General features: G+C 41.1%; 2 protein-coding genes across 18 annotated transcripts in view; one reads left to right on the top strand and one right to left on the bottom strand.

Annotated features, from left to right (window-relative positions):
- PUM2 (pumilio RNA binding family member 2) overlaps positions 1-22,185 on the bottom strand; it is a 70,342-nt gene extending 48,157 nt beyond the window's left edge. For 8 of the 16 annotated variants that reach the window (XM_064411815.1, XM_064411818.1, XM_064411828.1 and 5 more), the window contains exons 1-2: positions 22,109-22,185; positions 18,518-18,640 (exon numbers count right to left, since the gene is read on the bottom strand). In XM_064411815.1, the coding sequence (XP_064267885.1) occupies positions 18,518-18,616 (99 nt within the window). In that variant the 5' untranslated portion in view covers positions 18,617-18,640; positions 22,109-22,185. Of the gene's footprint in view, positions 1-12,744; positions 12,764-16,924; positions 16,944-17,445; positions 17,465-17,827; positions 17,916-18,065; positions 18,264-18,517; positions 18,641-22,108 lie in introns of those variants that run through there. The other 8 variants (XM_064411822.1, XM_064411830.1, XM_064411831.1 and 5 more) reach the window with 6 other exon arrangements.
- LOC135295955 (b(0,+)-type amino acid transporter 1-like) overlaps positions 20,121-27,129 on the top strand; it is a 29,838-nt gene continuing 22,829 nt past the window's right edge. Inside the window, exon 1 of one of the 2 annotated variants that reach the window (XM_064411833.1) lies at positions 20,121-20,706. In XM_064411833.1, coding sequence (XP_064267903.1) covers positions 20,704-20,706 — 3 coding nt within the window. In that variant the 5' untranslated portion in view covers positions 20,121-20,703. The remainder of the gene's footprint in view (positions 20,707-27,129) is intronic. The other variant, XM_064411832.1, reaches the window with a different exon arrangement.

The raw sequence follows: 27,129 nt of genomic DNA, 5'->3' as shown, positions 1-27,129 counted from the left end.
CATTTTAAAAGCTCCCAAAAAGACAACTCATCAAAAATTTTTCAGATAGGTGGCCAACTTGAAATTACTAAATAAAAATAGTATTTTTGATACAAATATTAGACAGAAATCAAGAACAGATTCATAACAAAGGCCAAGAAAGGATAACTACACAACCAGCCTAAACTGCACATCTCCAAGCTTGATATGCCATACTGCAGAAAAGGGCTGTATATAGAGATTTCTACTCTATCATATTTTGGCCAAAATTACCTAAAACATCTTTACTTTGATTTACAGGCCAACTTACAGTGCACCCAGACAACAAAAGCTGTTGAGTAGCTGAACAGGCAACTACGAGAAGCACAAGTGAACTCTTTTGGGCACTAAACACCAACTATTTTCTGTAACATTAAAAAAACCCAAGCCATTTGTTTGACTAAAGCTGCTTCTTTAAAGATGCATCTTCTCATACCTCTTGGAAGCATCAGAGAACCAGAGGTTCACTTAAGGTTACCAAGCTGGTTAATGGAAGTTGCAGCTCCCAAGTAATTCAAAGTCAACAGGTGCTGTGTTTTGATAAGAGGCAAGGCTTTCTGAGGACCGCATGGAACAGAAACACAACTGAAAACTTCACAAAATACTCCAAAATGTCCAGGCACCTTAAGCAGTCCAAACAAAGAAGGTGTAAGGCACTTCTGACAAAAGACTTAGGCAACCAATTTTGAGTTCTAACAAAGAATGGTTACAATCTCAAAAGTACATCTTCCTCCAGTAAGCACTTGATTTTCACTGTGTTAAAACATTGTTCTAAAACCAACCAAAACTTTTGCAGAGAAGTGAATAATTCTTCAACTGCACTATTTTTGGATTCTTAACTCATTCTCAGACTGAGCAGTACTAAACTTCTGCACTCTATGACCCCTAATACATCCAAATATTCTAACAAGATCAAGTTTCTCAATTTAGTTGGCTTGGCTTAGCAATCACTCTGGATCTTAATGTTCTTGTGCTTTATTTCCTTGTGAGCTTTGTACTGTAGTTAGAGAAGCAATCCTAGCAGTACTGAGAACATTGTCAATGATAGAAAAGAGCAGATTTTGAGGTGAGGCTTCTGCAGCACGTTAAAGGGGCAGGGGAATACCCTTAGCCAAAGCGGAGTCCAGCCTGCTGAAAAAGCAACTCCCATTCTTTGCTTGCTTGTTTTCAACAGGAATATCAGTAACTTCAAAGCCTGCACAGAGGGGAAATGAATTCTCTAGGTTTTTATCAAGAGCATGTATAAAAACGCATATATGTTATATATACATGTCAAAGTATGCTGGATAGTATCTCACAAGTCACCATGAAGTTTGGAAAATACTCATTTACTTGCATAGTCTTCTGCCTACAGATGATACAGAGCAATGAGTATTATATCATCATTATCCACAAAGAAAAGCAGAGGAAAATGATGGACATCTTGCCCCCTGTTTCAGAACTACATGATGGTTCATTCAAAGCCAGCTAAGGAATCGAAGAAATTGCACTTGCTCCCCCAAAAAATGACTGCTTCTATCACATAAGAAACTTGCCTCTTCTTTGCACAGGCTTTCATGATTCTCTTTACCACCCAACCAGTTCAAACTTTGCCCTAAGACTGGCAGAACTGTTTGTACAAGTTTTCCTAAACTACTGTCAAAGGTCCTCAAACTCAGGATTTTAATCTGGACAGCCAAATACTGGCAGAGCTACCAGGCTCACATAAATCAATGTGTTTGTACTGAACCCACACTTCACAACCATTTGTAACAGTTACACTGTTTGCACCATTTACAAAGCTGACGTGATAGATTCCCACATAAACAGGGCATACAGTTTAGACTAAATAATCTTAGCAGGTTTCTCAGGTTTTTAATTGTGTAAGAAGTTATCCATTCAAAAGAGTTTCTAAGAAATGTACAGCACAGCAGGGAGGGTAAGAGAAGTTTCCAAAATAAAAATCTAGAAATGTGATAAAAAGTATGTAATATAATTTTACAAAATGGAAGAAATAGCCCATTAAAACTTGTCCAGTGAGAGCTTCTGTAAACAGGAAATTATTTTAAAAAATTTAACTAGAACAAGTGATTAAAATAGTATTTCCATACACCTTTTAGATTATTTAAATGAGCTACAAGAAAAAGCAATTCCTAAAAAAAGTGCCTGACTGGTCCTCTAGTGCTCATAAATCAAACTGAAGAACTATTTTTCATACAAGAATTTTTTTTTTCATACAGGTTTAATCATCAATACAAAATAGTTTAGGTACAAATCCCATGTAGTTTGGTGAGACTCTTCACCTGCCTTTGCTGCACACATTATTCTGCAACTCTCACTCCAATGACCCTTCACAAATGTATCAGAAACAAAAAAGGAAGATATTAAATATATTCAGAAACTTGAAAAGAAAGCTGCAAAATGAAATATGAGTTGCAGTTTCTGTCTAAACATGCTTAATTTAAAAGGTGCTGATTACTTATACGCATATGACTAAACTCTTTTTTTCCTAATTTTAAATATCTACATTTCTTGTTAATCTGGTTAGTCAGCATCCCTTTTCTAATAGCAGTAGCAAGTGCTACAAGTGGTGCAACAGAAGTTTAGAGGAATTTAAGAGCCAAATTTCCAACCATTATTATCCTGTTCTACACAGAAAGGCTTTGTGAATGAGTAATGACAATCCAGCTACTTCTATACAGAAGCGTGACATTAATTTGATGTACTGCTGTTTTGAGATGTCAGCTTTCATTACTTCATTTGCTCTCATTCAAAAACTTTATTTAGTAAATAAAAAACTTTAAAAAAACCTTTGAGTGCTTTCTAGGCAATATACTATAAAAAAAGGCTTAAAACTTAGCCTTTTCTGAAGATGAAAGCTCTGTATAAACCCTAAAGATATCTACACACAAGCAGGAACTAGGGACAATTTATCTCGCTGTATTTTGTAATGATTAATGAAACATAGCTTTCATTCTAATAGAGTCAACAAGCTTGTCTTAAATGTGTTAACAAGAATTGGAACACTGTAACCCACATGCCTCAAATCAAGTAAAATTTCCATAAATTAATTTTCTACATTTTAATCAATATTCTTTTTGCTGAGGTGTTTTCTTTAGAAATCTCAACTATTTTCACTTTTCTCTTTATTGCCAAAGAACCTGAAACAGAGTATCTCCCCATCACAAATGGCTGAAAAGTAAAAAAAAAAAATCCAGACTTAAATTTCCGTTTGACAAATTATCGTGTTTTAACGCCATCTTAATGTGATCCTAAGGAATCCCATGGAACATCTCATTTATACATAGTATCATTTATATGAAGAAAATTATTTCATGTGTGTACATACACATGGACACCACACCTATTAAAAGTGGGGCTGAGGAAATTCCAGAAGTCACTCTAACAGAATTTTCAGGAAACAGTTTTATTTTGCGTTATTATAGAGCTGATATCACAAACATTCCTCCAGCAACTGATAAGTAACAATCCTCTTCTTCAGAGCATGTACTTTCATTTTGTTTCCTCCAGAATATGGAAAATTCATTTGCCACACAAAATATTAATTTCTCAAGGATTTAGTTTTCCGTAACACTACATGGAAAAACTGAAGTTCTCCCAGTAATTCTGCTCAGAAGTTTCCAGCATCATGAATTCTTCTCCCTCATGACCCAGTACCATGTGAACAAGCTGTTGGCCTTTTGGTTTTGCTTTTTTTTCCCCTCCTGAGCAGGCAGAAAGAAACTAGGCGTTACCAACACAGCCTGATCTTCTCAAAGTGAGTGCTACAACAAGACATGAAATTACCTAGTTCTTCTGCAATGAACTGAACAGCTGATAGTACCAAAAAACCCCAAACAAACAAAAAAACCACACCAAACTACAAACAAACAATATGGAATTTTTAGACTCCTCATTCCACTACAAATAACCAGCTTTTGCAAAGAAAGATGCTGACACAACACACAACTTCTCTGCATCCCCAGCATAAAATAACAATGAAAACCCCCAAGGTTTCAAGTATATGTCAGTCTGCTCCAAAATCCACCTTGAATTTTTTTGTGCTTTTAAACTCCGCACAACTTCAAGGAGAGCCAGGGAATGGTAAAACTTTCTTCTTTCAGTGTATTTTTTTAGCTCCTCCCTTGCTACAGGGAAGCCTATGTGTTTCCTACTTATCTGTCTACAGCAGGTGAACAGACATTTAAAGAAATTGCTGTTATCAATGATTTCAGCTGTTTTCTAAGGATGTTCTCTTTGGACAACATGCATTTAAACTACCCATAGATTTCTACAATTGCCTAAAAGCTGGAAAAACCAGCCAACTCTAAAAAAACACAACTAGAGAGTACTTTTAACTCAGGAAGTGTCACTTCTAATTCACTAAGAGTTGCAGCCTAGCTTTGGACATTAATATCTCATTAAATGCTGGCTAGCAAAGTCCTCCAAAGGAAGTAAAAGACAGTCTAAAATAACCAAAGACTTTATACCAACAACAAGAAACAAAAGTAAATAATAAAAAAATTAAGCAGGCTATTTAGAATTGAAATTGAAGAGAGAAAAGCTTTTTAACAAAAATTAGTTCAAAGATTGCTATTGATACATCTGTGCTTCAATGGATTTAAAGCCAAATACTTCAACTTTTTCATTTAAGAAGCCAAAAATTTAAGAGCAGTTACATGTAAAAGCCCTATCAGTACACGAACAGGCACAGTACATAGGGCAGGCAAAAGCAGAAACTGTGAACAGAAACAACCCACATTTGAATTACTATCTAAAAAAATATCACATGGTGATTTTCTGAGCAAAATCTTTGGTTAGATGTCTAAATTCCAGGTTATTAATCTTCACACAAAATAAAGTATTCCCTGAAATAATTTACCCAACTACATGCTTCCCTTCCCTATTTATCCACTTTGCTTTTCTCTTCATCTTTACACTGAAGAGTAAAAAAGCTTTCACATAACTCTTCACAAAGACACACAAGGGCCTTCTTTACCCTGACTTTAATGTAACTGGTACCAAGTCAAGGTAGTTCAGAAAGCTAAATGCAGCTCCTCTGTGCAATACAGCGGTGTCCAATTTTCAAAACCACCAATTTTAAATCACATTTAAAAAAAGGCAAACAGCATTCTAAACCCACAGATAAGAACTTAGATTAAGCAAAAGAACTAACCCATATTTTTATTTTCTTGACACCATGACTAATGTAAAGAAATTAGTAAGAACTTATCAAGAAATTTGCTGCAAATGCAAAAGGCTTGAAAGCTATATGCAGCCTTTTTTGGCCTTTTAGCCATGATACCTGGATGTCATGCAAAACTAGAATGCCTAAAGCCAGTTTTTAACTTTAGGACAAAATTCCACAACTACACAATAACCATGTTTAGAACAAGGCCTCGTTCACAATCTCACCTAGAACCAGAAGCACATGGGAATGAATGCAAAAAAACTCCAGCTGCCTCCATACAGCACCAGCTCAGGTCTCTGGTTCCTATTCTGGTGCTCCAAAGCTGCTCCCAGCCCACACTCCCTCTGGAAGCAGCACTACTGCTCAGGTTTATGCTGCTGTCAGTAATTCCTCACAACCTGAACGGATTCTGTGCAGAGCCATGCTGCACAAGCACACACCAAAGTTTATCTATATGTAAATAAGATAACGCACAGTTGACCACATGCCATTTGTTTGCTGTAATATCAAACCAGGCTCTCCCTATGCTAATTACTGAATAAGCACTGAAGTATGAAGGACTCTGCTTCAAAGAACTCTAAGTGTAAGACATTACAAAGACTGATACAACAAGAAAGTAAATTGGTAAAGTGAGAATAAAGCAGTCATTCACATGAAAACATTTCGACAGTGCTTGCCAGGTATTTGGAGACATCAAGGCAGGTGGAACTAAAGAGGAGTATGTTGGACAGCACAAGGACACTGGTGAAGATATTTAATAAAGGCACAACTACCACAAAGTCCACGTGCAGGAGGTAGCAGCTCACCACTTGACACCACATGAAACAATATGCAGTGGGGGAGAACTGGTCAAGCTCCTCACTGGCTGAAACCATCACCTGCAGTTTGAAATGCTGCTGAAAAGGTCAGAAACCAGGCAGACACACAGAAACAGCAAATGTGACTGGAAGGAGTGATTAAGAAAAAGTCTCTAAAGAACAGAAGTCACACAGAACAAACTTGCCTGCACAGTCAGGTGACTGCAATAATTCTCCTTTTCCCTGCCCTCATGACAGTTCACATTAAACTGCCTATTCTATGCACTACATACTGGAAAATACTAAAAATACAACCCAAGTATCTGCAAAATTTGGTGCTGTAATTTTCTTCTCTCTATGCTTTTCTTTCAGTCCAATTACATGAAAACACATTGCAATACATCACAAAATATTCCTTTTTCAACCACTTCAAACAGAGGGCAAAGACAGACATTATTTCCTCTTTCCAGCTATGTCTGCTATCAAAACTGACAGTCACAAGCAGACAGGCAATAAGGTGAAATCTCACTAATCAAGTTGCAAAACATTTAATTTTTTTAACAGAAAAAAAGGCCCAATCTTACAATTCACTTGAAAAACTCACAGTATTTGCCCCATCTCATACAGCACTACTATGACAGAAAAATCTCACCAGGAACTTGTTGAATAAGATATTTTAACAGGGAACAGATTTTCCAAAACAGGAATCAAATTCTCTCCCCCAGCTCTCCTCTAAGCACAATGGAAAATCCTACCAGTCTAAGATTTCTTTTCCTAGTTTGTGAGGCTTGAAAAGTTTTAGTTATTTGCAAGTTTGAGAAGTTGCTTAAATCATACATTCAACAACCATAATCTGGGTTTCTAGTCTGGTGGAGCTGAACGATACTGGAACTAATTGATGACAATGGCAAACTCAAAATTAAATCAGAGCAAATCCAAGCAGAGAAAGATAATACTTACAAAAAAGTCTTTAGAGAACTTGTTGCTTGCAGAAACAGAAATAAATTATCTTCAGAACAGCTTCAGAGTGATGTTAACTTTACAGGGAGAACAACCCCATCAATCAGCTAAGATAAAACATGAGCTACTACTATGAAAAACTAACAAAGTATTTATGCGTTGTATAGGTGATTAACACTTGAAAAAGTCTTAAAAATCTGTTGATGAAAATTAGTTTGAAATCACTTTAAAGTAGTTATATTTCACAACTACACTTCACTTTTAAACTGAAGTAAAAGTTGTGAACAAAGATAGGAAATAAAAAAAATGGACTGCAAGCGTATTTAGATTTCTAGGGACAATTTAAAGTAAAATCTATAAAAGGAAGAACTAATGATTGAGGAAATGCAATTCCCCCTGTAAGGTCAGGAAACAGATTATGTTGTTCTCAATTTGAATGAAGAGATTATGTTCATTGTTTCAAGGGACGGCTACATGACTGTGAGGTCTCATATGGGAAAATGATTTCCCAATTTCTATTGCACAAACATATTAGTCTAACTTATTTGAACAACAAACAAAATCTTATTAAAACCAAGGCAGAATTTGTGCTAGGAATTGTCCATTTCATCCTGTTAAGTATTTGCACATTTTGCTAGTTTAATAGCATCTATGCATTTTCTCATGCCTATATTAGTTCTAACAGACCCCCACGGAAGTCAGGATGGATACTTGCAAATACTGAAACATACAGCCTCTTTTCCAGACCACAAAAGTGCCAAAAAGCACTTGAACTCACTAAGACTCTTTCCTTTGTTCTCTCATTTTCCCCTCCAAGGAAGGGTTTTTCTTTGTTACATCAGCTATTCACAAAACTTTGAGATGTTTGTCAATTCTAACACAAATGAGTTGCAGCAACAGCAGCTCACTTGAAACTTTACCCAAAGACACAATTTATGTTCTTTTGTTTATAGCACCACTACCCTTTGGATTTTTGGAGAAGGCTGCAACAGCCAAAGCTTTTCTCTGTCAGTCTTGCTTATCAACTCCTGCTTCTTCAAAAGCAAGACACAAAGCCACCCATGTTAAAATTCACAACCTAAAACATTTAGATTAAACTAATGAAGTGTTTAACTAACTTTGCTATGAGGGAGGGAAGTAGATGGAGTTGACCTAGGAAAAGACAGGACAAGTAGCCTGGGCAGTATCACACTGCTGTAGCTGCTTTCTTCAGCATGTGGGAAGAACATCAGCAAGTAGTCCAACATCCTAGTAAATATACCCTGACTTTATAAAAAACTTCTTCTCTGTAACTCCAAATATTACATGCTGATTGAGGATTACTAAGCCTTTCTATCCTGACAATTCTTCATTCCTGAAATGATGTGAATTAATGACAAACAGATCACTAACCTCTCTGCAGCCCCATGGGGATGTGAATGAAAGGATGATGCCACAGCACACAGCAGTCTTCCTCAAATGCTCTGCTACCAGAGACTGAAATGCTTTTTTGATGTTGAGGGACAGAAAAAAATGTCAAAACCTCAAGTGAAATAGTTTTCATAATTAGTTTGTTATCCTTTATAACTCTTTTCACTATTAAATATTTTAAAGAAAGATTAATGAGAGTCAAGGATGATTATCTCTAAATTAAGATGATTATTTCTAAATTATACTTAACCTTGTCAGTGACTGGATGGTCACTATGTTTTAATATGGAAGGTGACAATGGTGGTGTCTTGACTCAAATTAATGGTGCTGGCTCTGACATCTTGTACTGAGAAGTTCTGCATGCACTACTATTCAACTGAGTGCCCAAAGATTTTTGGCTATCACCTCTCATACAAAGCATGCTCCTCTAGTCTCTGCTCTCTTCTATGCTGCAAATTATTGTTTAGAGACTCCCCCTCTGCCTGCAAAGTCGCTCTCTGAAGCATTGGCCATTAGTAACTGCTGTCCACCACTTCAATTTTTATTGCTGCAGCTAAAGCAGATATAGAAGAACACATCAGACTGAGAATATTAACAACTGTGCCTCTTATGCTGAAATGTTCTGTGAGACAATTATGTTAGTTCTGAGCCAGTGGTTTGTTAATTTGGACACCAATGTGTCAAGTGTACACTTACCAAAACAACTTTCCATTTCAACCAACTTGTGGTGTGTGCGAATTTCCTGCTCTTCTCTTAAATGTTTGTGCCACCTGGAGTTCTTTCTTCAGTCTTGGTAATTTCCGAATTAGGGTACACTAAGCCTCAATACTACCATGGATCTCCAGGATAACCCACTTGATCTTTCTCTGGGCTATCAAAGGCCTCCAATGCTACTGTGAATTAATTTATATAGAATATTTCAGCTGGAAGGAATAATCTAATCTAACTACTTGATCATTTCAGGGCTGACCAAAAGTTAAAGCATCTTATTAATGGCATGAAGTGCCTTCCAATTACTGACACTTCAGTGATAATTCCCACAGTTCAGCCCACAGTAACCCCTTATCAGGGACACTGACAAGGAACTCGGTCTTTAACCACAGTAAAAATTAAATATCCTAGTAGACAAGTAATTATCTCTACTAAAGACATTGTCTGCCTTATGTTCAGTTCCTTGAAGCATCTGAAGATATTTCAGATGGCTTTCAGAAGACCAAGATAATGTTTCACTTGTCTTTCCAAGAATTCATTTATTGCAGTTAATTAAGTATATTTATCAACTTCTTATTCTCCTACAGAGATTCTTTAGCACTTTAACCAATTTAAAGATTCTTCCCAATCCATTAGTGACTCCAGCCAAGTTGATCTGTTTGTCTTATGGCTCTCAACAACACCTCTTTCAAATCACTTCTATGTATCACCCAGCCTCAGTCAAAAAGTATCTGGTACCTTCTGGTATGAAAGTGGATATAAGGTTTTTCTACATTCTCTATTAACTTGAAATCATCAGTTAAGGCCTCAGGCTCATGGGACTTACTTGACAGATGACTATCCCTGTGGAATCCTCTGAATCCTGCCCCCTCAGGAAAATACCCAGAGCATTGCCTTGGGGAGACTTACCACAGTCTTCCCCACCTGGGGGGACAGAAAGGACTCCCCCATGGACTCCAGCTGAACACTGACCCATCCCAGCTCCTTTCCCCATATGTCCCAACTTCCCCTGGTTTCTCCTCTCCCTGTTTCATCACTGGTTGTGGTACCCCTGGTGGCCAGCCCAGTCTTCCCGGTAAGCCAATGCCCTTTGCCCTGCCCTTTGTACTGCCCCTGTGCTCTCCCCTACTTAACCTTGTGCACAGCACGTGGTCTTGTCTTTGTCCCTGGTGCCTCTGGCGTGGTGGATGCAATAAACCTTTGCTGGAATACACCATACAAAGATCCTTCCTGTCTGTCCTCTGCTGAGCTACCTGTGGGGGTGTGTGTGTGTGCATGGATGTGAAATGGCACTCGCGTGGCCTCACTCCGAGCGGCCCCTGAAGGAGATGCTTCAAAGAAGGCTGCAGCATTTCCACCACCCTGCCATGCTGCAACACATCCCTGGGAAACTGGATGGAGCACAGTGCTGGGAGAAGTTTGGGGGGTTTTGCTGGAGAAATGGCATTGTTCAGCCTGGAGAAGAGAAGGCTCTGAGGAGACCTTAGTGCAGCTTCCAGTACCCAGAGGGTTATAGGAAAGCTGGACCAAGGCATGGAGGGATAGGGTAAGGGTAAATGGCTTTAAACTGGCAGGGTTTATAGCAGGTATTTGGAAGAAATGAGGATGGTGAGGCACTGCTGGCATCAGGTGCCCAGAGAAGCTGTGGCTGCCCTATCCTTGGAAATGTTAGAGGCCAGGCTGGATGGGATTTTGAGCAACCCGATCTAGGGGAATGTGTTCCTGCCCATGGTGGGGTGGGCAGGTTGCAACTGGATCATCTTTGAGGTCCCTTCCAACCCAAACCATTCAGTGATTCTTTGAACATCAGACATTACAAGATGTTTATCTACTATATTTGCTTATATTAGTTTTCTTTCCATTTTTTCCTTTGGATGCAAAAAAAATTTGGTTTTAATATATTAACCTATACAGTTTATGTAATAGACACAGAACATAATCCCAGCTAAACTCTTTCCACTGTTTGCATAAACACAGATTTTAGAAAACCCATTTATTTGGTACATCTAACTCTACAGTTTTCAAAAACAAAACCCCCCAAAACAACAACAAAAACAAAAACCAAACAACCCCCCCAATACCAGAAACACCTACAACAAAACAGTAACCTCCATCTTAGGTAAATCCCAAAGAACACTGGTACACAGAACTCAAATCAAAGAATTGAAATGGAGAAGTCCCCTGATCTGTCCTTGATTTCTGCTGGTTTATATTGCTACTAAAGAATGAGAGCAAATGAGTCAAAAAACAGCACAACAGTTAGATGATGACAGTAAGCTGAAAACTACTATTCCCATATGGATAACGCACAGCAGAGAGCAGCTTCACCCTCACCACATCTTCATAATGCACAGAACCACTGAAGCACTTCAGAAATTAAGAGAGTAGTTCCTCTGCATTCCCCATTCAAGTCACCTGAAAACACATACAAGGTTCATGACATTCACCTGGAATCCAGAAGTATTTGGATGGATGTAACTGAACTAAACAAAGCTTCTGATAAAGGCATGGCTCTGATCACTGGGGATGGAAAGCAGATGGCAGAAGGAAGATGCAACTGTTATTCAGCATTACTTATCTGTGAATAATTTTACCTACACAACGTATCAGCCTTGAGAAATGCTAGTGAAAATTAGTGCATTACCTGTGCAACTTCCACTAGCGAGGAAAAACTCATCATTTTCATTCTCAGGAAGTGTATCCAAATGGACAAATAAAATACTGTCATATTTTAGATTTAAAAAACTGCTTTACAGCTTCTGCACAAGTAATAAAGAATGTGATACAACATGAAGAAGGACATCAGGTAAAAGGTTTTCTATTTTGCTATTCAGGTCAATATAAGAGGAAGAAAATAGTAAAAAGGAAAGCAAGAAACAAAATGCCAAAAGCAATTAAAGAATGAGAAAGAACAGGTGAAGAAGAATATGAAGTACAACAGGCATTCCTGCTTGTAAGGTCAGCAAATTTTGTTTATTTACATTTGCTTTTATACATACTACATTTTTTGAGTACAGTCTCTGTCCTTGGACTTGGGAAGGTGCAAGAAGTTCCTTGTGGACCTAAACTGTGGCACACTACCAGAATCCTGGGGGAGAAAGCAATTCCTATCTTCAAAACCAAACAAAAGATTCTTTTAAAAACTTGGGAGGCTGTATCAAACATTTGAGGACAAAAGGCTTAAAACTGGATTTTGTTTTTCTCCTAGGTTACCATATGCAAAAAGAGTTACATTTGAATCTACACTTAATTCTATTTCTATTTCACCTGAATAAAACATTCTTATCTCTAAGTGTAACAACTAAGACTCAGTACTAAATGCATATTACTTCTCATAAAGCCTACCAGGAGAGAGTGCCTTTTCAAACTGAACCAATTGCTTTGCATAAATTCAAAACTAATTCTTTTATCATATTCTGATAAAAACCAGGCACTCAGAGAAATATGATATGCTTATACAATTTAAAAAAATGGTTCCAACTGAACATTTCAAAATGATTTTATGCAGTTTAATGTATAACTGCTTTAACAAAATGAATGGTAAGTTTTAGGTTGTATTACTACAGCATTGAAAAATTAGCTTAATTCACACATATTATTCTTAAAGACATGAATTTGACACAAAACACAGCAACTGTTTCAATGAAAAACAAACTTACGACCTACTGGCTGACTTACATGAATGCCATCTCCCGTGAGCCAGCAGGGTTTGCCAGACACAGCTGCCCTCCAGCCTGCTGCTGGAAGAAATTCCAACAGTGGCATGGAGGACATCCACTGAGGGGTACCTGGATACTGGAAGCACCTGACACCAGTTACAGGGATGGTGTGAGGAGTGTTCCCACCTGAACTGGGCCCCGATGTTACTGCAGCTACTGCCCCAGGTGGGGCAGCCCCTACTCCAGCCCCACTGGCTTCCACACCAACGCATCATTCCTCTGATCTCCAGCCAGGACACTTCATCCATGCCTAGGGGGACCCAAGAAATGCTCACTCCACATAGAAAGCTAAAAAGAAAAACTTTTAATAACAAAAAAGGCTTTCCTACATATCTTTAAATATATAGCTCTTATAATTAGGATTGGGGAAAAAAAGTCCAAGTAATATAAGAACAATATTTACTGGGAACTATGTTTACTTATTCAAACTTTATATCTTAAATGCCACTGCCAAACCAGGACTGTACAAGAAAAAAAAAAAGCACCACAGAGGTTTTTATAAAATAGTATATTAAAATTATAGAGCTCCATACATTATAAATGCTTGCCCACGTATTTCCTTGCTAAAAAAATCAAAATACAATTTTCAATCACAAAGGCAGCAGTTTCTTTCACATTATTACTCAGCATGATGTGTAAAACCACTAATTCTGTTATACTGCTATGTCTGATTCTATAATTAGGAGACTATGTATCAAAGTAGCACAGAAAACTAACTTGTGTATGGGAACTACATCTCACTCTTACACCCCAGCCTCAATTGTTCTTTCACATGTGTTAAGCCACACAACATTCTAACACAGTAACTGACACTGAACGTCTCTAACCCACACAGCAGCACCTGTAGGGGTCTTCACAAAATGAAGACTTCAGACTCAGATTAAAATTAAATTCATCAGCTCATTTGTGAAACATTTAAGACTTGGTTTAAAACAATTATAAATGGCAACAGCAGAACACTCTGTATTGACAGAATCCTCTCAGGAAAAAACACCTGTGCCTGCCGGAATAGCCACACTTAATGATCTCCACACTTCCCTTATCTATCACAACTGATGCATTATCAGCCTTTTAGTATCTGAATGGACATGAATAAAGCACAAAATACCACTTATAATCTAAAATAAGTACTTCTTAAGGGAGGAAAAAAATATTCAAGTCTAAGAAATGTTTTCTTTTTCATGCTAAAGGAAAGTGGCGAGTCCAATTAAAATCTAACATATGTGGATAGATATTTATAATCAGACTACAACACTTAGATTCTACACAGTTCTACTTTATTCACTGAGTTTTACAGACTACCAAATGCAGCATCTTCAAGGAAAAATATAATATACAGACAGTTATATAGTAGGAGTATTTTTTTTAATCTTGAGCAATCTTGGTTTTGTGAGTAATGCAAGATCTAAAGCTACTTTGTCTTATCAATACTGTTACAGTACATATTTGCTTATCATCAAAATACTGTAGTAACATGAGTTCTGCAGCTTCTTCAGACTATGGGATTAACTCATCACTGTACCATGCCAGAACTAAAATTTAAGCATTATATATCATAGAGAAGACAAATAGAATATACTTGAAATATATGAGTCAAGCTAGACTCCTTATTTTTAGATCAACTACACAAAGTCATTTCCAGTAAGTCTAGCTTTGTATTTAATCAATACACACATGTGAAGAGCTACAGAACTTAATGCAGCTTTTAAAAATTCACTTCCTTTTTGAAGATATTTATGATTTAATTCTACATGAAATTTTGTATCAGCCATGCAAAATGACCATGTGGCTAGTTCAACCTATCACCCAAAATTCTTCCTAAAAAATCATGGATGAAATCTAAGAGCAAAGTTATGAACATACAGACCTGACATAACTCCACTTCCACTAGGATTTACATGCTGAAAGCATTATATGGAAAGACAGACAACGAGACCTATTACCTGTAACTGAAATTTTTGCCAACACCTCTACGAAGCAAGAGGTAACCTATCCTAGAGTTGTATGAAAAAATAAATTAAAAATAATCACAACTACAAAATGTAAACCGGCTTACTTAGTCCTAGGTACACAAATATTTGGTGTCAAAAAATAAGCCTGCCTAGAAAGGTTGCAGATGTGTTTTTAGCATAGCCTGCAGAGGACAGCAGATCATATCACCACTCAAGTTTAGTGCAAATAAATGCATATACAGAGAAACGGCAAAAAACTCAAATGTGGCTTATTACTGAGATGCTTTTGCTATGGAGTTAGGCATTTCCTTCTTAACTCCTAAGATGGTTGTCATAACCTCCTCAGATGTACTTCTTCTACATACCTACAACTGCTCTTAAATAAGCATGTTTAGAAAAAGTATCTGTTAAGCAACAATGAAATATAATCTTTAGAGATACGTGGTCTTTATTTGTAAGCTAAACACTTCTCATATCAGCTCTTGCATACTATTCTAAAAGCCACAGCAGGTACTCTGAGTGAGATCCAAACTAAACCTTGCTGTAAAGTTTCAGCATGCAAGCCATAGTATAAATTCCATATAACTTGTTTGAAATGACACTGAAGCAGCTAGAACCCAATCCTTTACATGTTTTGATGTAATTTAAAATGCTTTTCCACTATATGACTGTGAAGTGCCTCCAACTTCATTACTTAGCAACACTACACAATTAGTGTTATTTGTTACAGGAGCTTTTAAAGGAAACATTTCTTTCCTCACTGCCAAGACAAAGGCCTGGGCACTGGCTTATGGGGAATAAGCAAGACAACAGTTATGTTATGGGGGGGGAAATCCCAATTAAATGAGGCAACATTTTCACCTAATTACTCAAAAGAGAAAGAAGATTGATAACTCTCTTACATACCTACACTTTTGATACACGCTATGAGAAGAATTTATACCTTATGTCTACTTTCTTGTTTCTTCTGTAGAGTTTCTACCAAACTTTTTAAAAAGAAAATACAATGTATTAATGCTCATTTTCACAGGAGATTCTCAACAAAGAATTTAACATTCAAGAGATTTTACATTTTTTCTTAGTGCAATAGTTGATTTTCACATAATTCCACATTGAAAAAAAAAAAAAGGCAGGAAGACACAAGTAGGAATTCAAACCCTACTGGGTTAGTTGCCTCTGTGTATAAAAACTTGATCTAATAATTTGGGGATTTTGGAAACCACTGTACATAGAAAGAGATGAAATTATCAAGAAGAATGCTTCTACACATGCTGATTATTCAGTGCACACTCAAATATCACTGAACGAAGGAGAAGGGGGCAACATCTAAAAGTGAACTAGAAAGTGCTGTTTAAAAATCAGATCTAGTTCACAGTTTCAGCAAGCTGACATTCTGTTAACACACTTGCCCTAAACATCTGCAACATCTGGCCCACCAAGAACACTGCAGAGAAACACCCAAAGAAAACAGCTACATAAAGTCTTCAGTGTACTCCACAATCCACTGTAAGATTTAATATAAACTGTCATAACAAGAGGCATCTTCTCATAAAAAGACAGGCAAGCCCAGCCCTTTCAGCCAACTGCTTGCACTATTAGCTCAATCACGATACCAGATACAATTACAATTGCCTCAGCACTGTGCCAACATCCCTAACACAGAAGATTTATTACTACAGAGTGATACTACAGGAAAAAATTAAACTATTGTTATTAATGCAAAAAAAAAAAGAGTATTCAAATAACATGGACTTTCCTATGCACAACATCCACATAATAAACTGCAGAATGTGCATTATCAAGCAGTTTCTCACATGCATTTGCCTACTAACCATTCTGCTGGGCCAAATTCCAAATTTTCAACTCTGAACACTTCAGAAAACTGTCAGGTGATTTGGTGTCATTTCCACCCATATAACCCAAACTACACCACCACCAAATTAGCATTTCCCTTTTAAAGCAAGTTTCCTTCTCCCACTTCCCTAGCATATTTATACTCGGGTTGACACAGAGTTGTTGAGCAAAGCAGGCAACATTTGCCTGAGCTTCTCAACAAAACTGTGACTGTTGTTAACATCTGGTTTTAAACCCAGACGTGACTAAATATAACACAAAACTATGCTTTATGTGTAAAAATGGTAACATGGCATAGTAATTATATTTCAGATGCATTTATATCCCACATACCTGAAGAGCAAGACCATCAGCTCACTGAAACTACGAAGGCCTGATCTCTCAGTGGAGATGCAACAAAGAGAAAGTAAAATAAACCTCAAAGTATTTTGTTAACGTGCAGCATATGTAGGGAATATTAGGCGAATTAAGAGTTTGACTGATTCACATTGCTCATACACATCTAATTGCTCAGAAAAAAGCATCCCGAAATCAGGTGATAAGAAGCTCTTTATCACATCTCAAACACCCTGCACATTTTGGTATTAAGCCATCTTGCTACAAACTGTAAACCAGAAGAATATAAACCGTCCGAAAAATATTTTCTCTCAAATAAATAAGGATCTGACCTTAGGAAATACGGGAGAGAAAACAATGCCAAAACAAAACCCAACAATCTTTGCACAATAACTGCCGGGGAGATTGATCCCAAACTGTTCGCTGTACGCACGATCCACTCAGGACAGGAGGCATTTTCCTTAACTTTTTGTTTTTGTGGTCTGCACGGGCAGGCTCGAAGCAGAATCAAACCCTACCGCTTCATTGTGTGCCACCAGCCACCAAAGGCATTTGGCCTCCTCGCTGCACTCTCAGGAAGCGGTTATTATCTTTAAGAGCACGAAAAAAACAACACAAGTTTTTCGTACGTTCGAACAAAGCCCGTGCGAGCCCAGCCACGCAATGGCCCGTGGGGTCCGAGCGCCGCCCCCGTCTCCGCTCCCCCCGAGCCGGAGCCCATTGTGGCCCCGGGGCTGCGTCCGCCTCCCTCTGCCCCGGGCCCCGACGCCCCCCGGGCACCAACCCGGCCCCGCACACCCCGCCGGGCCGGGGTCGGCTCCCCCCGAGCGCACAATGCCGCCCCTCCCTCGCTCGCTCCCCCGGCGCCGCCGCCCCTCACGGCGCTCGCTCCGTCCCCACCTCGGCGCCGCTCCCGGGCGGACACAAAGGCGGCGAGGCCGCCGCGCAGGCCCCGCGCCGCCCGGTGACCTGCCACAACATGGCCCCCTCCCTCCTCCCTCCTCCTCCTCCTCCTCCCCTCCCTCGGCGCGCAGCCGAGCCCGCAGACAAAAGGGGGCTGGAGGAAGGGGGGCCCGCCCGCCCGCTCCGCCCGCCCGCGGCCTTCCCAGCGCGGCGCCGGCCCCGCGGGGCTACTCACGGGCTGGCTGGCGGCGATGGAGCCGGAGCGGCCGCTGGGACACGCCTGCCCGCCCGCCGGCCCCTTCCTCCTCCTCCTGCCGCTCCCGCTGGGCGCCGCTCCTTCCTGCCTCCCCTCCCGCCCGCCCGGGGCTCACAACAACATGGCGCGGAGGGACAGGGACAGCGAGAGCGCGGCTGAACCTCCCCGGCCGCTCCCCCCCGGCCGCCGCCGCCGCTCGGCCCCGCCGCCCCTGCCCGCCCCGGCCCCGCCGCGCCTGCGCGCCCCGGCCCGGCCCGCGGGGAGGCGGAGGGAGGAGGCGGCGGCCCCCGGCCCCTTCCGCCGCGCATGCGCCGCCCGCCGCCCCTCAGCGCGGGCACGGCGGCGGGGGATGTCCCCGTCCCTGCCCTTCCCGCCGCAGGACCGCGTTAGTGCGCGGCTGTGTGTGTGTGTTCGTGCTCGCTTTCACTTACCGCGTCCAGGTCTGGGCTCCTCAGGGCAAGAAAGACAAGGGACTCCTGGAGAGGGGCCAGCGGAGGCCACAAAGATGATGGGTCGGGAGCATCTCCCATATGAGAAGACACTGGGAGCCGGGCCTGTTCACTCAAGAGAAAACAGAGGGGATCTCATTAATGTATATATGTATGGCAAAGGCAGGTGCCAAGATGATCATAGAATTTGCTGTGTTTGAAAGCATCCATCAGGATCAAGAAATGCAGCTCCTGGCCCTGCACAGAACAGCCCAAGAGTCACACCATGTGCCTTAAAATGTCCAAGTGCTTCTTGAGTTCTCCTAGGCTTGGTGCTGTGACCACTGTCCTGGGGAGCCCGTTCCAGTGTCCAGCCAACCTCTGGGTGAAAAACCTTTTCCTGATACGTAACCTAAACATCCCCTGACTCAGCTTGAAGCCACTCCCTTGGTTCCTGTCAGTAGTCACCAGAGGGGAGAGATTGCTGCTTGCCCCTCCGCTTCCCCTCATGGGGATGTTGAAGACCTAAATGAGGTCTCCCCTCAGTCTCCTCCAGCCTGAAGTGCCTGGGTGGTGCCAGACTTTTAAGGGGTGCCCAGTGACAGAAGCAGTGGCAGTGAACTAAAACACAAGAAGTTCCACCTCAACACGAGGAAGAACTTTACACTGAGGGTGGCAGAGCACTAGAAAAGGCTCCCCAGGGAGGCCATGAAATCTTCATCTCTGGAGACATTCCTGTGACCTTGCCTTGGCAGGGGCTGGACTCGATCTCCAGAGGTCTCTCCCAACCCTAACAGTTCTGTGATCCTGTGATTTTAGGCCTTTCCAGAAGTGTGGCGGTGGGAGGTGCTGCCCACCTGAGGGCCTGGGAGACAGAGGGGGAGGCAAGGCCTGTTTGAGGAGTCCCCAGTGGTCCCTGGTGACTCCCGAGGTCTCCACACCCCACACCACCCATGGGATGTGTGCTTGCATGCATGTGTTACACTAAATAAAAATGCATCTCAGCAGTTACTAGTTTATTAGTTAACTGCTGTGCTAATAGTTATTGTGTGGCGATTTTGGGCAAAGAGCCAATTATCCCTTCCAATTAGGGAGTTAAAGATGGCATCACTTGCACAGCAGGGAGGTCAATACAGTTCTGGTGCTGGTAGGCATTGCCAGCACTGCATGTTGATAACCTCAATATGAGCATAAATTCTGCATATTCAGCAGCCCCTAGAAATCAGAGGGATCTCTGCATGTCAGTGACATTTTAAAACATGCGTTTCACAAGAAATTCCTCTATTTTGCCATTCTTCAAGAGCCTGGTTAGAGAACGCTCCATTGCAGGAAACCGCGACAGATGCCATCCACAGATGAACCCTTCAGACAAAGCCTGGGTCTCGGTCCTGTGGGCACTGCAGAGTCGCTGCTGCTGCCCCGACCCCTGGCTGTGCCGGCAGGGAGGAGCCAGGCCCTGCCTGCCGCAGTGACTCCAGGCGAGCTGGGCTGCAGGAATAGCACCTGTACTGGTGCTGCTGCTGGCGCAGCAGTTGTGTGGACGAGATGGCTGTGACTACCAACTGTGTTCTTAAAAATAGAGATGTCTCAAAGGAGAAAATCCTCACTGTTTTCAGTATTTATAGACATGGTTAAGAACATAAAAGTTCCCAGCTCCTGATAAAGATAGAAACATTTCTGCAAGAAATGGAAAATGATTTCTTGAGTTTAATACTAGTCAGCTAAATACTCAGATGTCTGCAGCCTGCTGCCACTCACGTGGCTAATCTCTGTGATCCCCAGTGTCCCATCCCACTGCCACCTGGGGCTGTCTCCAGGGAGGCTGCAGGACTGAAAAGTCAATTCCTGTGCTTACTGAGGAGGGAAGGCCCCTAAGTCACAGCCTCCAAGCCTGCCCTTCCCTTCATGCAGGCCAGCTGGGACTGAAGGAAACCCTGTTATGCTCTTGGCATCCTGAACACTTACAGCAGCTGGTCTACATTACACCAGCTCTTACCCTTCTGGGGACCCTGTTTGTTCTCAATAATTATAATCAGTGTTTGTATAAAGCATCAGATTTTCACAAAACTCAACATGCATTTGATAAGCATAAGCTTGAATGATTTCCACATCAGTGTGCTTCTCCTCAGAAAAACCAATCTGATCATGAAACAGAAAAATGTTTAAGTTCAATCAGTTTGGAATTTGATATGGTAAATACAATTATTTGATTCTTTTCTAAGGTATATTTTTTTTTTAAAAGAATAAAACTATTCCACCACCATACATCTCACAATTTAATAATGGCACTAAAGTTTTTGACTAAAATAGTTCTTGTTTTTTGACAAAATGCCTCTCTTACCTTTGTTCTGAGCGGAAACTTTAAAAATACTTAATGCTTTAGATAGTTTTACTTGCTAACATTAGAAAGTGTTTCTTGTAGCTATTCCTCTTTTTAAGGATGCATTAACAGCTGTCTGGGCCCTGCCTACACTGCAGACATTTCAGATAAACTCCTTTAACAGAGTTATGCTTTCTTTTTCCTGTGAATAATATCTTCAATAAAAAATACTAATCAGAGTCCACAGTTTAAGACCGTAGCCAAGGATATGGAAACCTGGATATGAAAGCCTTTGTCTTCCTCTGACATCTTGGGTAAGACACTCAACTGAGGAGCACTCAGAGAAACTGAAAGCTGCAGCCCTATCCACCCCTGCTCAGATAGTGCCTAATCGTGAAGAGGTCTACATGCTCTAAAGCCACAAACTTCAGGACCTAAAACTCTGGATGTAAACAGAATTTATCCTGCTGTGCCATGACATTTCATGTCCCCCAGCAGTTTTGACAAACGGTGCTGTTGGATCTATCAGGGTAGCAAATAATTAACCTGTATTAATTAAAATTAAGGTATTCTGCTATGAAAATACAAAACAACTAGATGTGGCAGACACTATCAAACCATCTCCACAAAAAAAAAGGTCCCTGCAAAAGCTTGCACTCTTAAACAAGGTGTGTGACATCCTTCACTCCTGGGATGGGGGAGAACCCAGATTTGATTCCTTTGCTCAAGATTTACAGGTATGACTTCCTTGGAAAGAGTCCCCAGATCAGCAGCCTACTTGGGCTGCCCTCTGCTGCAGCTGCTCTGTTCTGCAGGGAAGAAGTCCATATCTTCATCTCAGATCTTCTGCTTGCTGGCCTTGCAGAGAAGCATCAAGTTGTTTGGGTTAGAAGGGATTTAATGACCCCCTAGTCCAAACCCCAAATCCAACTAATCCCTGTCTAATCCCCAGCCTGGCTGTCATCCTACATCTTAAGAGGAGCAGTCATGGATGAGTGAACCTCTGAGTTCTGTGAAACAACAGCTGCAGTTAACTACCTTCACTGAGGGACAGCCCTGCAGCTTGGGAGCCACTGGAGCTGTCTGTCCAAGATCAAGAGCAGGGCCTTGGAATGGTGGTTTTCATCCTTAGCATGTCCCTCGTGAGCTACATCTTGGTAAAATATGGTCATCTGGATGTATGTTTCATGCATTTGCAGAAGCAGATCCCAGCCTGTATTCATCTAATTGTAAAAGTTCCATACTGTTGTCTCCTTATCACAAAAGTTTCATACCTTCTTTGTCTCTTCTCGTGGGCAGCTCCTTAGAGCACTAACTCTCTCTCCCTCACAAAGCAGCCAACTGACCCCAGCTTCTCCTCCACCAGCCAACCCACTCTTTTATAGCACTCTTCTTCTTATTATTGGTTACTGCTGTGACCTGTTAAAGTCAGGACTGCTCCTAATCTTTGATAATTGGCCCAGCTGCAACTCCTTAGGGGTGAGATTACTTTCTGCACTATCTTCATTTTCTTATATTCTATTCTCCCACACCATCCTGAAGTTGACTTTCCCACATCACCACTGCATACCAAATCTAGGCACCCAGTGCATTGGGTTCTGCATTCCATTTTGTCAAGAGACTTAATTAATAAAATCAATGAGTCTGAAATGCTACAGTCACTAGAGATGCTGCTAGATGCATTGCTGTAGGAATTTGTATTTCACGTTTTAGCCTGGCAGTGACCATCATACATAGGCAGATTTAGTGCAGTATGAACTCTGTCCCAGTGAGCTAAGGCTCCCCCTTGGCTAATCTGTAGCCAGAGCCTCAGAGAAACAGGCTTAGGAGCTGCAGACTCTTTTCACAGCAGGACTCTCCCATTCCTGCATCGTTTTGGCCCACCATTGCTTCACAAGCACAGCCTTTCCCTGCCACAGCCATTCATGTGCTGAGCCAGGGCTGATCTTCTGTTCTATTGCTTTTGACCACTAACCTGTTCAGCCTCTGCAGTTTCTCCTTGTACTGATACTGTTGTCTGAATTCCCTCAATCTTCACAGCCTGTCTCAACCCTCTCTTCTGATATGGAAATATTTGACCCACATTATGCAACTGCATCCATTGTCTAGTTTTAATGTTTGTAACTACATGTTTTAAGCTTTTAATACCATGTGTGGGAAGAACTCTTCTGAGTTAGTTATCCTTCAAATTTCCCATTTAACACAAAAAGCTGGTACAAAAAGGCCTTCCCCTAGTATGGTATTATTTCCATTTGTTTCCCCCTACCTGTATGTGCACCTGTAAATTTCCTCAAGGAAGGCCACATAATCTGGATTTTTTTATGGACTAGATAGCAACTGGCATATCATACTGAGCTAGTGCACATGAGTTTAGCACCTACAGAAAATTCACAATTGTATTGTAGTAAATTCTGTCACAAATCCCATTTTTGAATGACTCATTACTATACTACTCTTCTAAAATGCTGGTTTTCCATTCAGTTGTACACATGACCATTGCTCCTGTAGACATTATTAGCAATGTAATAATTTTGCAAGAACAAGAACAAGATGTTTAAAAGAAATGCATGAGAGGAGGTGTCAGTGAGTAGCCTGCACAGCCCTGGAGCACAGATCATCATGAACTTGTCCCAAGAAAGAAATGTCTCTCCTGGAAATGCTTTGCTAAGTAAATCTGTGCTATAATGGTGGAGGAGACTTGTTTCTCTTGCAGGATGGCTTTGGTCGCCAAGTCATCCGTCCCTTCATAATTGGCTGAGGTGTGAACAAACTTCATAAACATACCTCAGAGTCACAGCCACCAGAGCCTGCCATTGTAATACAACCAGAATCACTAATGGCATCACCTCATGTACATGAATGGATGTGAATAGCTGTGGAGAGCAAAGCCAGAAGTAATGCCAGCTGGTTTTTATATTCATGTTCACTTCATTTACAACAGAGTGGCATCAATGCTTATCTTTAAAAAAAGAGCCTGCATGTCTCAATAGAAGTATATTTTTCTTTCCAGTGGAGAATTAAGGTACAGGAAATCTCCATGATAGGGGCAGGCTGTGGCTCTTAGAGCTGAAGATTGAATATGATACTCAGTACAAAAAATGAAACCTTAGAGTTGGGCATCAAATTATTTGTCACTCATTTCATATATTAAGCAGTAATGAGTAAACATGCTAATTTCTAAAAGGGGGAGAAAAGTTCAAAGAAATATCTGAGGCAATGGAAGCAAGCACAAGAACTCTGAATAATAGGGAGGGTTGTTTTTTGTGGTTTTTTGGCGGTTTTTTTTGCACACTTAGGATGACATAATTCAGCCATATCAGAACAAAAGTGGGAAGAATGCACTTTTTTTTCTCTCCTAGGGAAATACATTATAAGAACTCTAAAAGCATATCCAGAAGTTTTGATATTTGGGCATAAAGTTTCTCCAACTTAACTTGCATTAAGTTTCTCCAACTTAACTAGAACGTCTCTGTTTCTTCAAAAACGAGAAGCTGTAGTGCAAAGGATAAACTAGAAGAAAGATCTGCAGCAGTACTTTGACTTACCTAATTTCATGTCTTAGGTTCATTAACACCCTTCTACCTCTTGCCATATCAAATGCTGATCCTCCCAATTGCCAAAGGTTCTTCTGACAGGGCTCTGAACCAGCAGCCTTAACACCAAGTGGACTTTGCTTAGGGTAACATTTGGACATCTGCAGTCATCTCTGCTCTTCTGGTGTAATCACTAGGCTATAATTTTTTCTTCTATCTTAACTGCACCTGAAGCTCACAAGAATTTCCTGTTCTTATACAGTGTCAAGGGGGCCCAACCGCAAGCAACAAGATGACTGGACACATCATTTAAATACCAAAATGGAGCACAGATGTATCAGCTCAGAGCTAGTTCAGACCTCTGTTCTGACTCACCATTACAGCATGAAGACATACCCACTGACCCCCATTTCCACACAGAGAACCCAAACCTCCTTCTGTGCCAAACATGCCTTCAGAGCAGCAAGGCACAGCACAGTGAGTGTAGAATGCCAGACACAGACTGAGGAAGGGAAATTCCATCTTGCTTCCTGAGCATAAACAAAGTGGGTGAGCACTGTAATACTGAAAAGTAGGTGCCAATGTTATGCACATATGACATAAATAATAACAGTGTTTTCATACCTCTGTGGGTTTACCTTTAATTATATCTGCAGGTTTTACAGACTTCTAAAGTACTTCTCTTTTTTCTGCTGCATCCTTCTTCCTAGGCAGTTAGTCAAATACAGAACAAAACAAGAAATTCATTGAGCTGAAACAATGTGTTTTTAAATATTACAAAATTCAAGTTCTTTTTGTGAGTCAGCCCTCTCTTGTAGTACAGGACCCTTGTCTTCAGCTAATCTATTATCAGGGCCCAACAGCTGTTTGTGCATCTGCACCCCCAGTGCTGGGGTGGGGACCCAAGGGTGAGCTGGCATCTGGAGCAGCAAATGGAAAAGGCAGGGTGAGAGGGAAGAGAATTGCTTGGTTCTCCTGTGGGAGCTGCTGGGGGAGGAACCCACCACCCAGCCAGCCATACCTTTGCAGTCTCTGTGACATCTGGAATAAAGAGCTTTGCAAGTGGGAAGCAGAGATTAGCTCTTCAAATGGGAATAATCAATTCCCATTTCCCTGGCACAGGAGAAGTAGGCACAAGACCACACCCTGCAGCCTGCTTTGCCTACTGGCTTGAGCTGGCTCCAGATGGAAATCCAGTTTGTCTGGAAAACTTCTTCCCTTGTAATACATCCTGTTAGTGGATTGCAAATCAGGAAGTGTATATGTGTAAATAAGAGGTGCCTTTCCACTCATTTTGGCTAAGGACTAAGAATTAGAGGACATCACCTGTAGATGCATCCAATTTTCATTCAAGAGAACAATACTACTTAAGAGGGATTCCTGTTACATCATGCTGACTGCCTCATTGACAAGGGTGATTAAGGAGCTATGATCTCTAGACCAGGAAGAGTCCTCCAAACCTTTTAGCACAGTTCTTTCCTTCATAAGATCTCAAGTGAAAATTTACCAAGTGGAATGAAAACCTGGTTCCCATCTCCCACGCATACATACTTCCCTTGGAAGGCCAAGAAAGTATGCTTAATCCATTTCATCCTTCTTTTTATTTATATCTATTTTTGGCTTTAACCAAAGCATACAGATGGGAGGAATTAGTCTCAACACATCACTATCTTCTCAAGATCATTAGTTTTTCTGTTGGTAAAAATGCACAAGATTAAGCATTAGTTGGAACATACATGTTTGTTGCAACTTCATAAAGCAGCAGCCAGAGATCTTAAAGTGTCATAAATTACTTGACTTTACCAGGCAAACATTGTTTTTTGCTTTATATTTGATAGAGTGTAAGTGATGTTATAGTAAAACAGCATTAAAATTACCCCCTTATCCTAGCTCTTTGAGAAGCGAGGCACTTACTGGTATGGACACTGGCTGAGCCCCCTTGATCCTGGCTAAGCTTATCCCAGGAGATCAGCGTCACAGGGCTGGAAGCATGGATGGCCCAGAGCCCATCGTACAGCTTATAGCCACTCCACCAAGAAAGTGTTTTGGGCATGTAGGGGCAAACCCTGGCCTCATGCTGGCCCTGACTGCGAGCTGAAGCACATCCCACCCCTGCGTGGGGGGAGCAGTGGAGGGGTGATCAGCCTCACACGTGTTGACAGCAGCAGTGCCAGGCAGGGATAAGCCACCCAGCCCCACCCTGCACTCCCGACTCTGGCCCAGGGAAAGCAAACAGGTGGAGGCAACTCACAAAACTTTCACCAGCTGCTGCAAGCCACCTTACCCTATTTTCCTTCCTGGTTGTTGTTCTCCATGTGCTTTTCCTAGTCACCTAGTAGTAGGGCAGGTCCTCTGCTGTGCCACAATACCAAAGCTGGTGCTTCCCTCACTTCTATGATTAAGAAGAAAAGAGGAAGGTGGACAAACAGCCCTTCAGTCCTTGGGGGAGACATGGCAGCAGTGGGGTGGGCTGGGGAAGGGAGCTGCCTTCTGTGTACCCTCAATGTCACTTCTGGTCCAGAGTTTTATTCAAAAATAGGGATTAGTTTTCATGAAGATTTAAGAAATTCAGCTTAGTACCTGCAGTTACTATGTCCCCTTTTCTCTTGAGGAAAACTGGAATTATTTGGGTTGATGTTATTATAATGTTTCTGACAGGAATTGTACAGAGAAAACTATTTTATTATAGAGTGCTACCTAACAGAATGAATATAGATTTACAGGTTAAGCTCTAAGCATGTGTTGTAGAAGTTTACCTTAAA

This window comes from Passer domesticus, chromosome 3, assembly GCF_036417665.1.
Source record: "Passer domesticus isolate bPasDom1 chromosome 3, bPasDom1.hap1, whole genome shotgun sequence".
NCBI classification, from domain to species: domain Eukaryota; kingdom Metazoa; phylum Chordata; class Aves; order Passeriformes; family Passeridae; genus Passer; species Passer domesticus.
The sequence above is the reverse complement of the archived record's forward strand: the minus strand, read 5'-3'. Positions and strand labels throughout refer to the sequence as shown.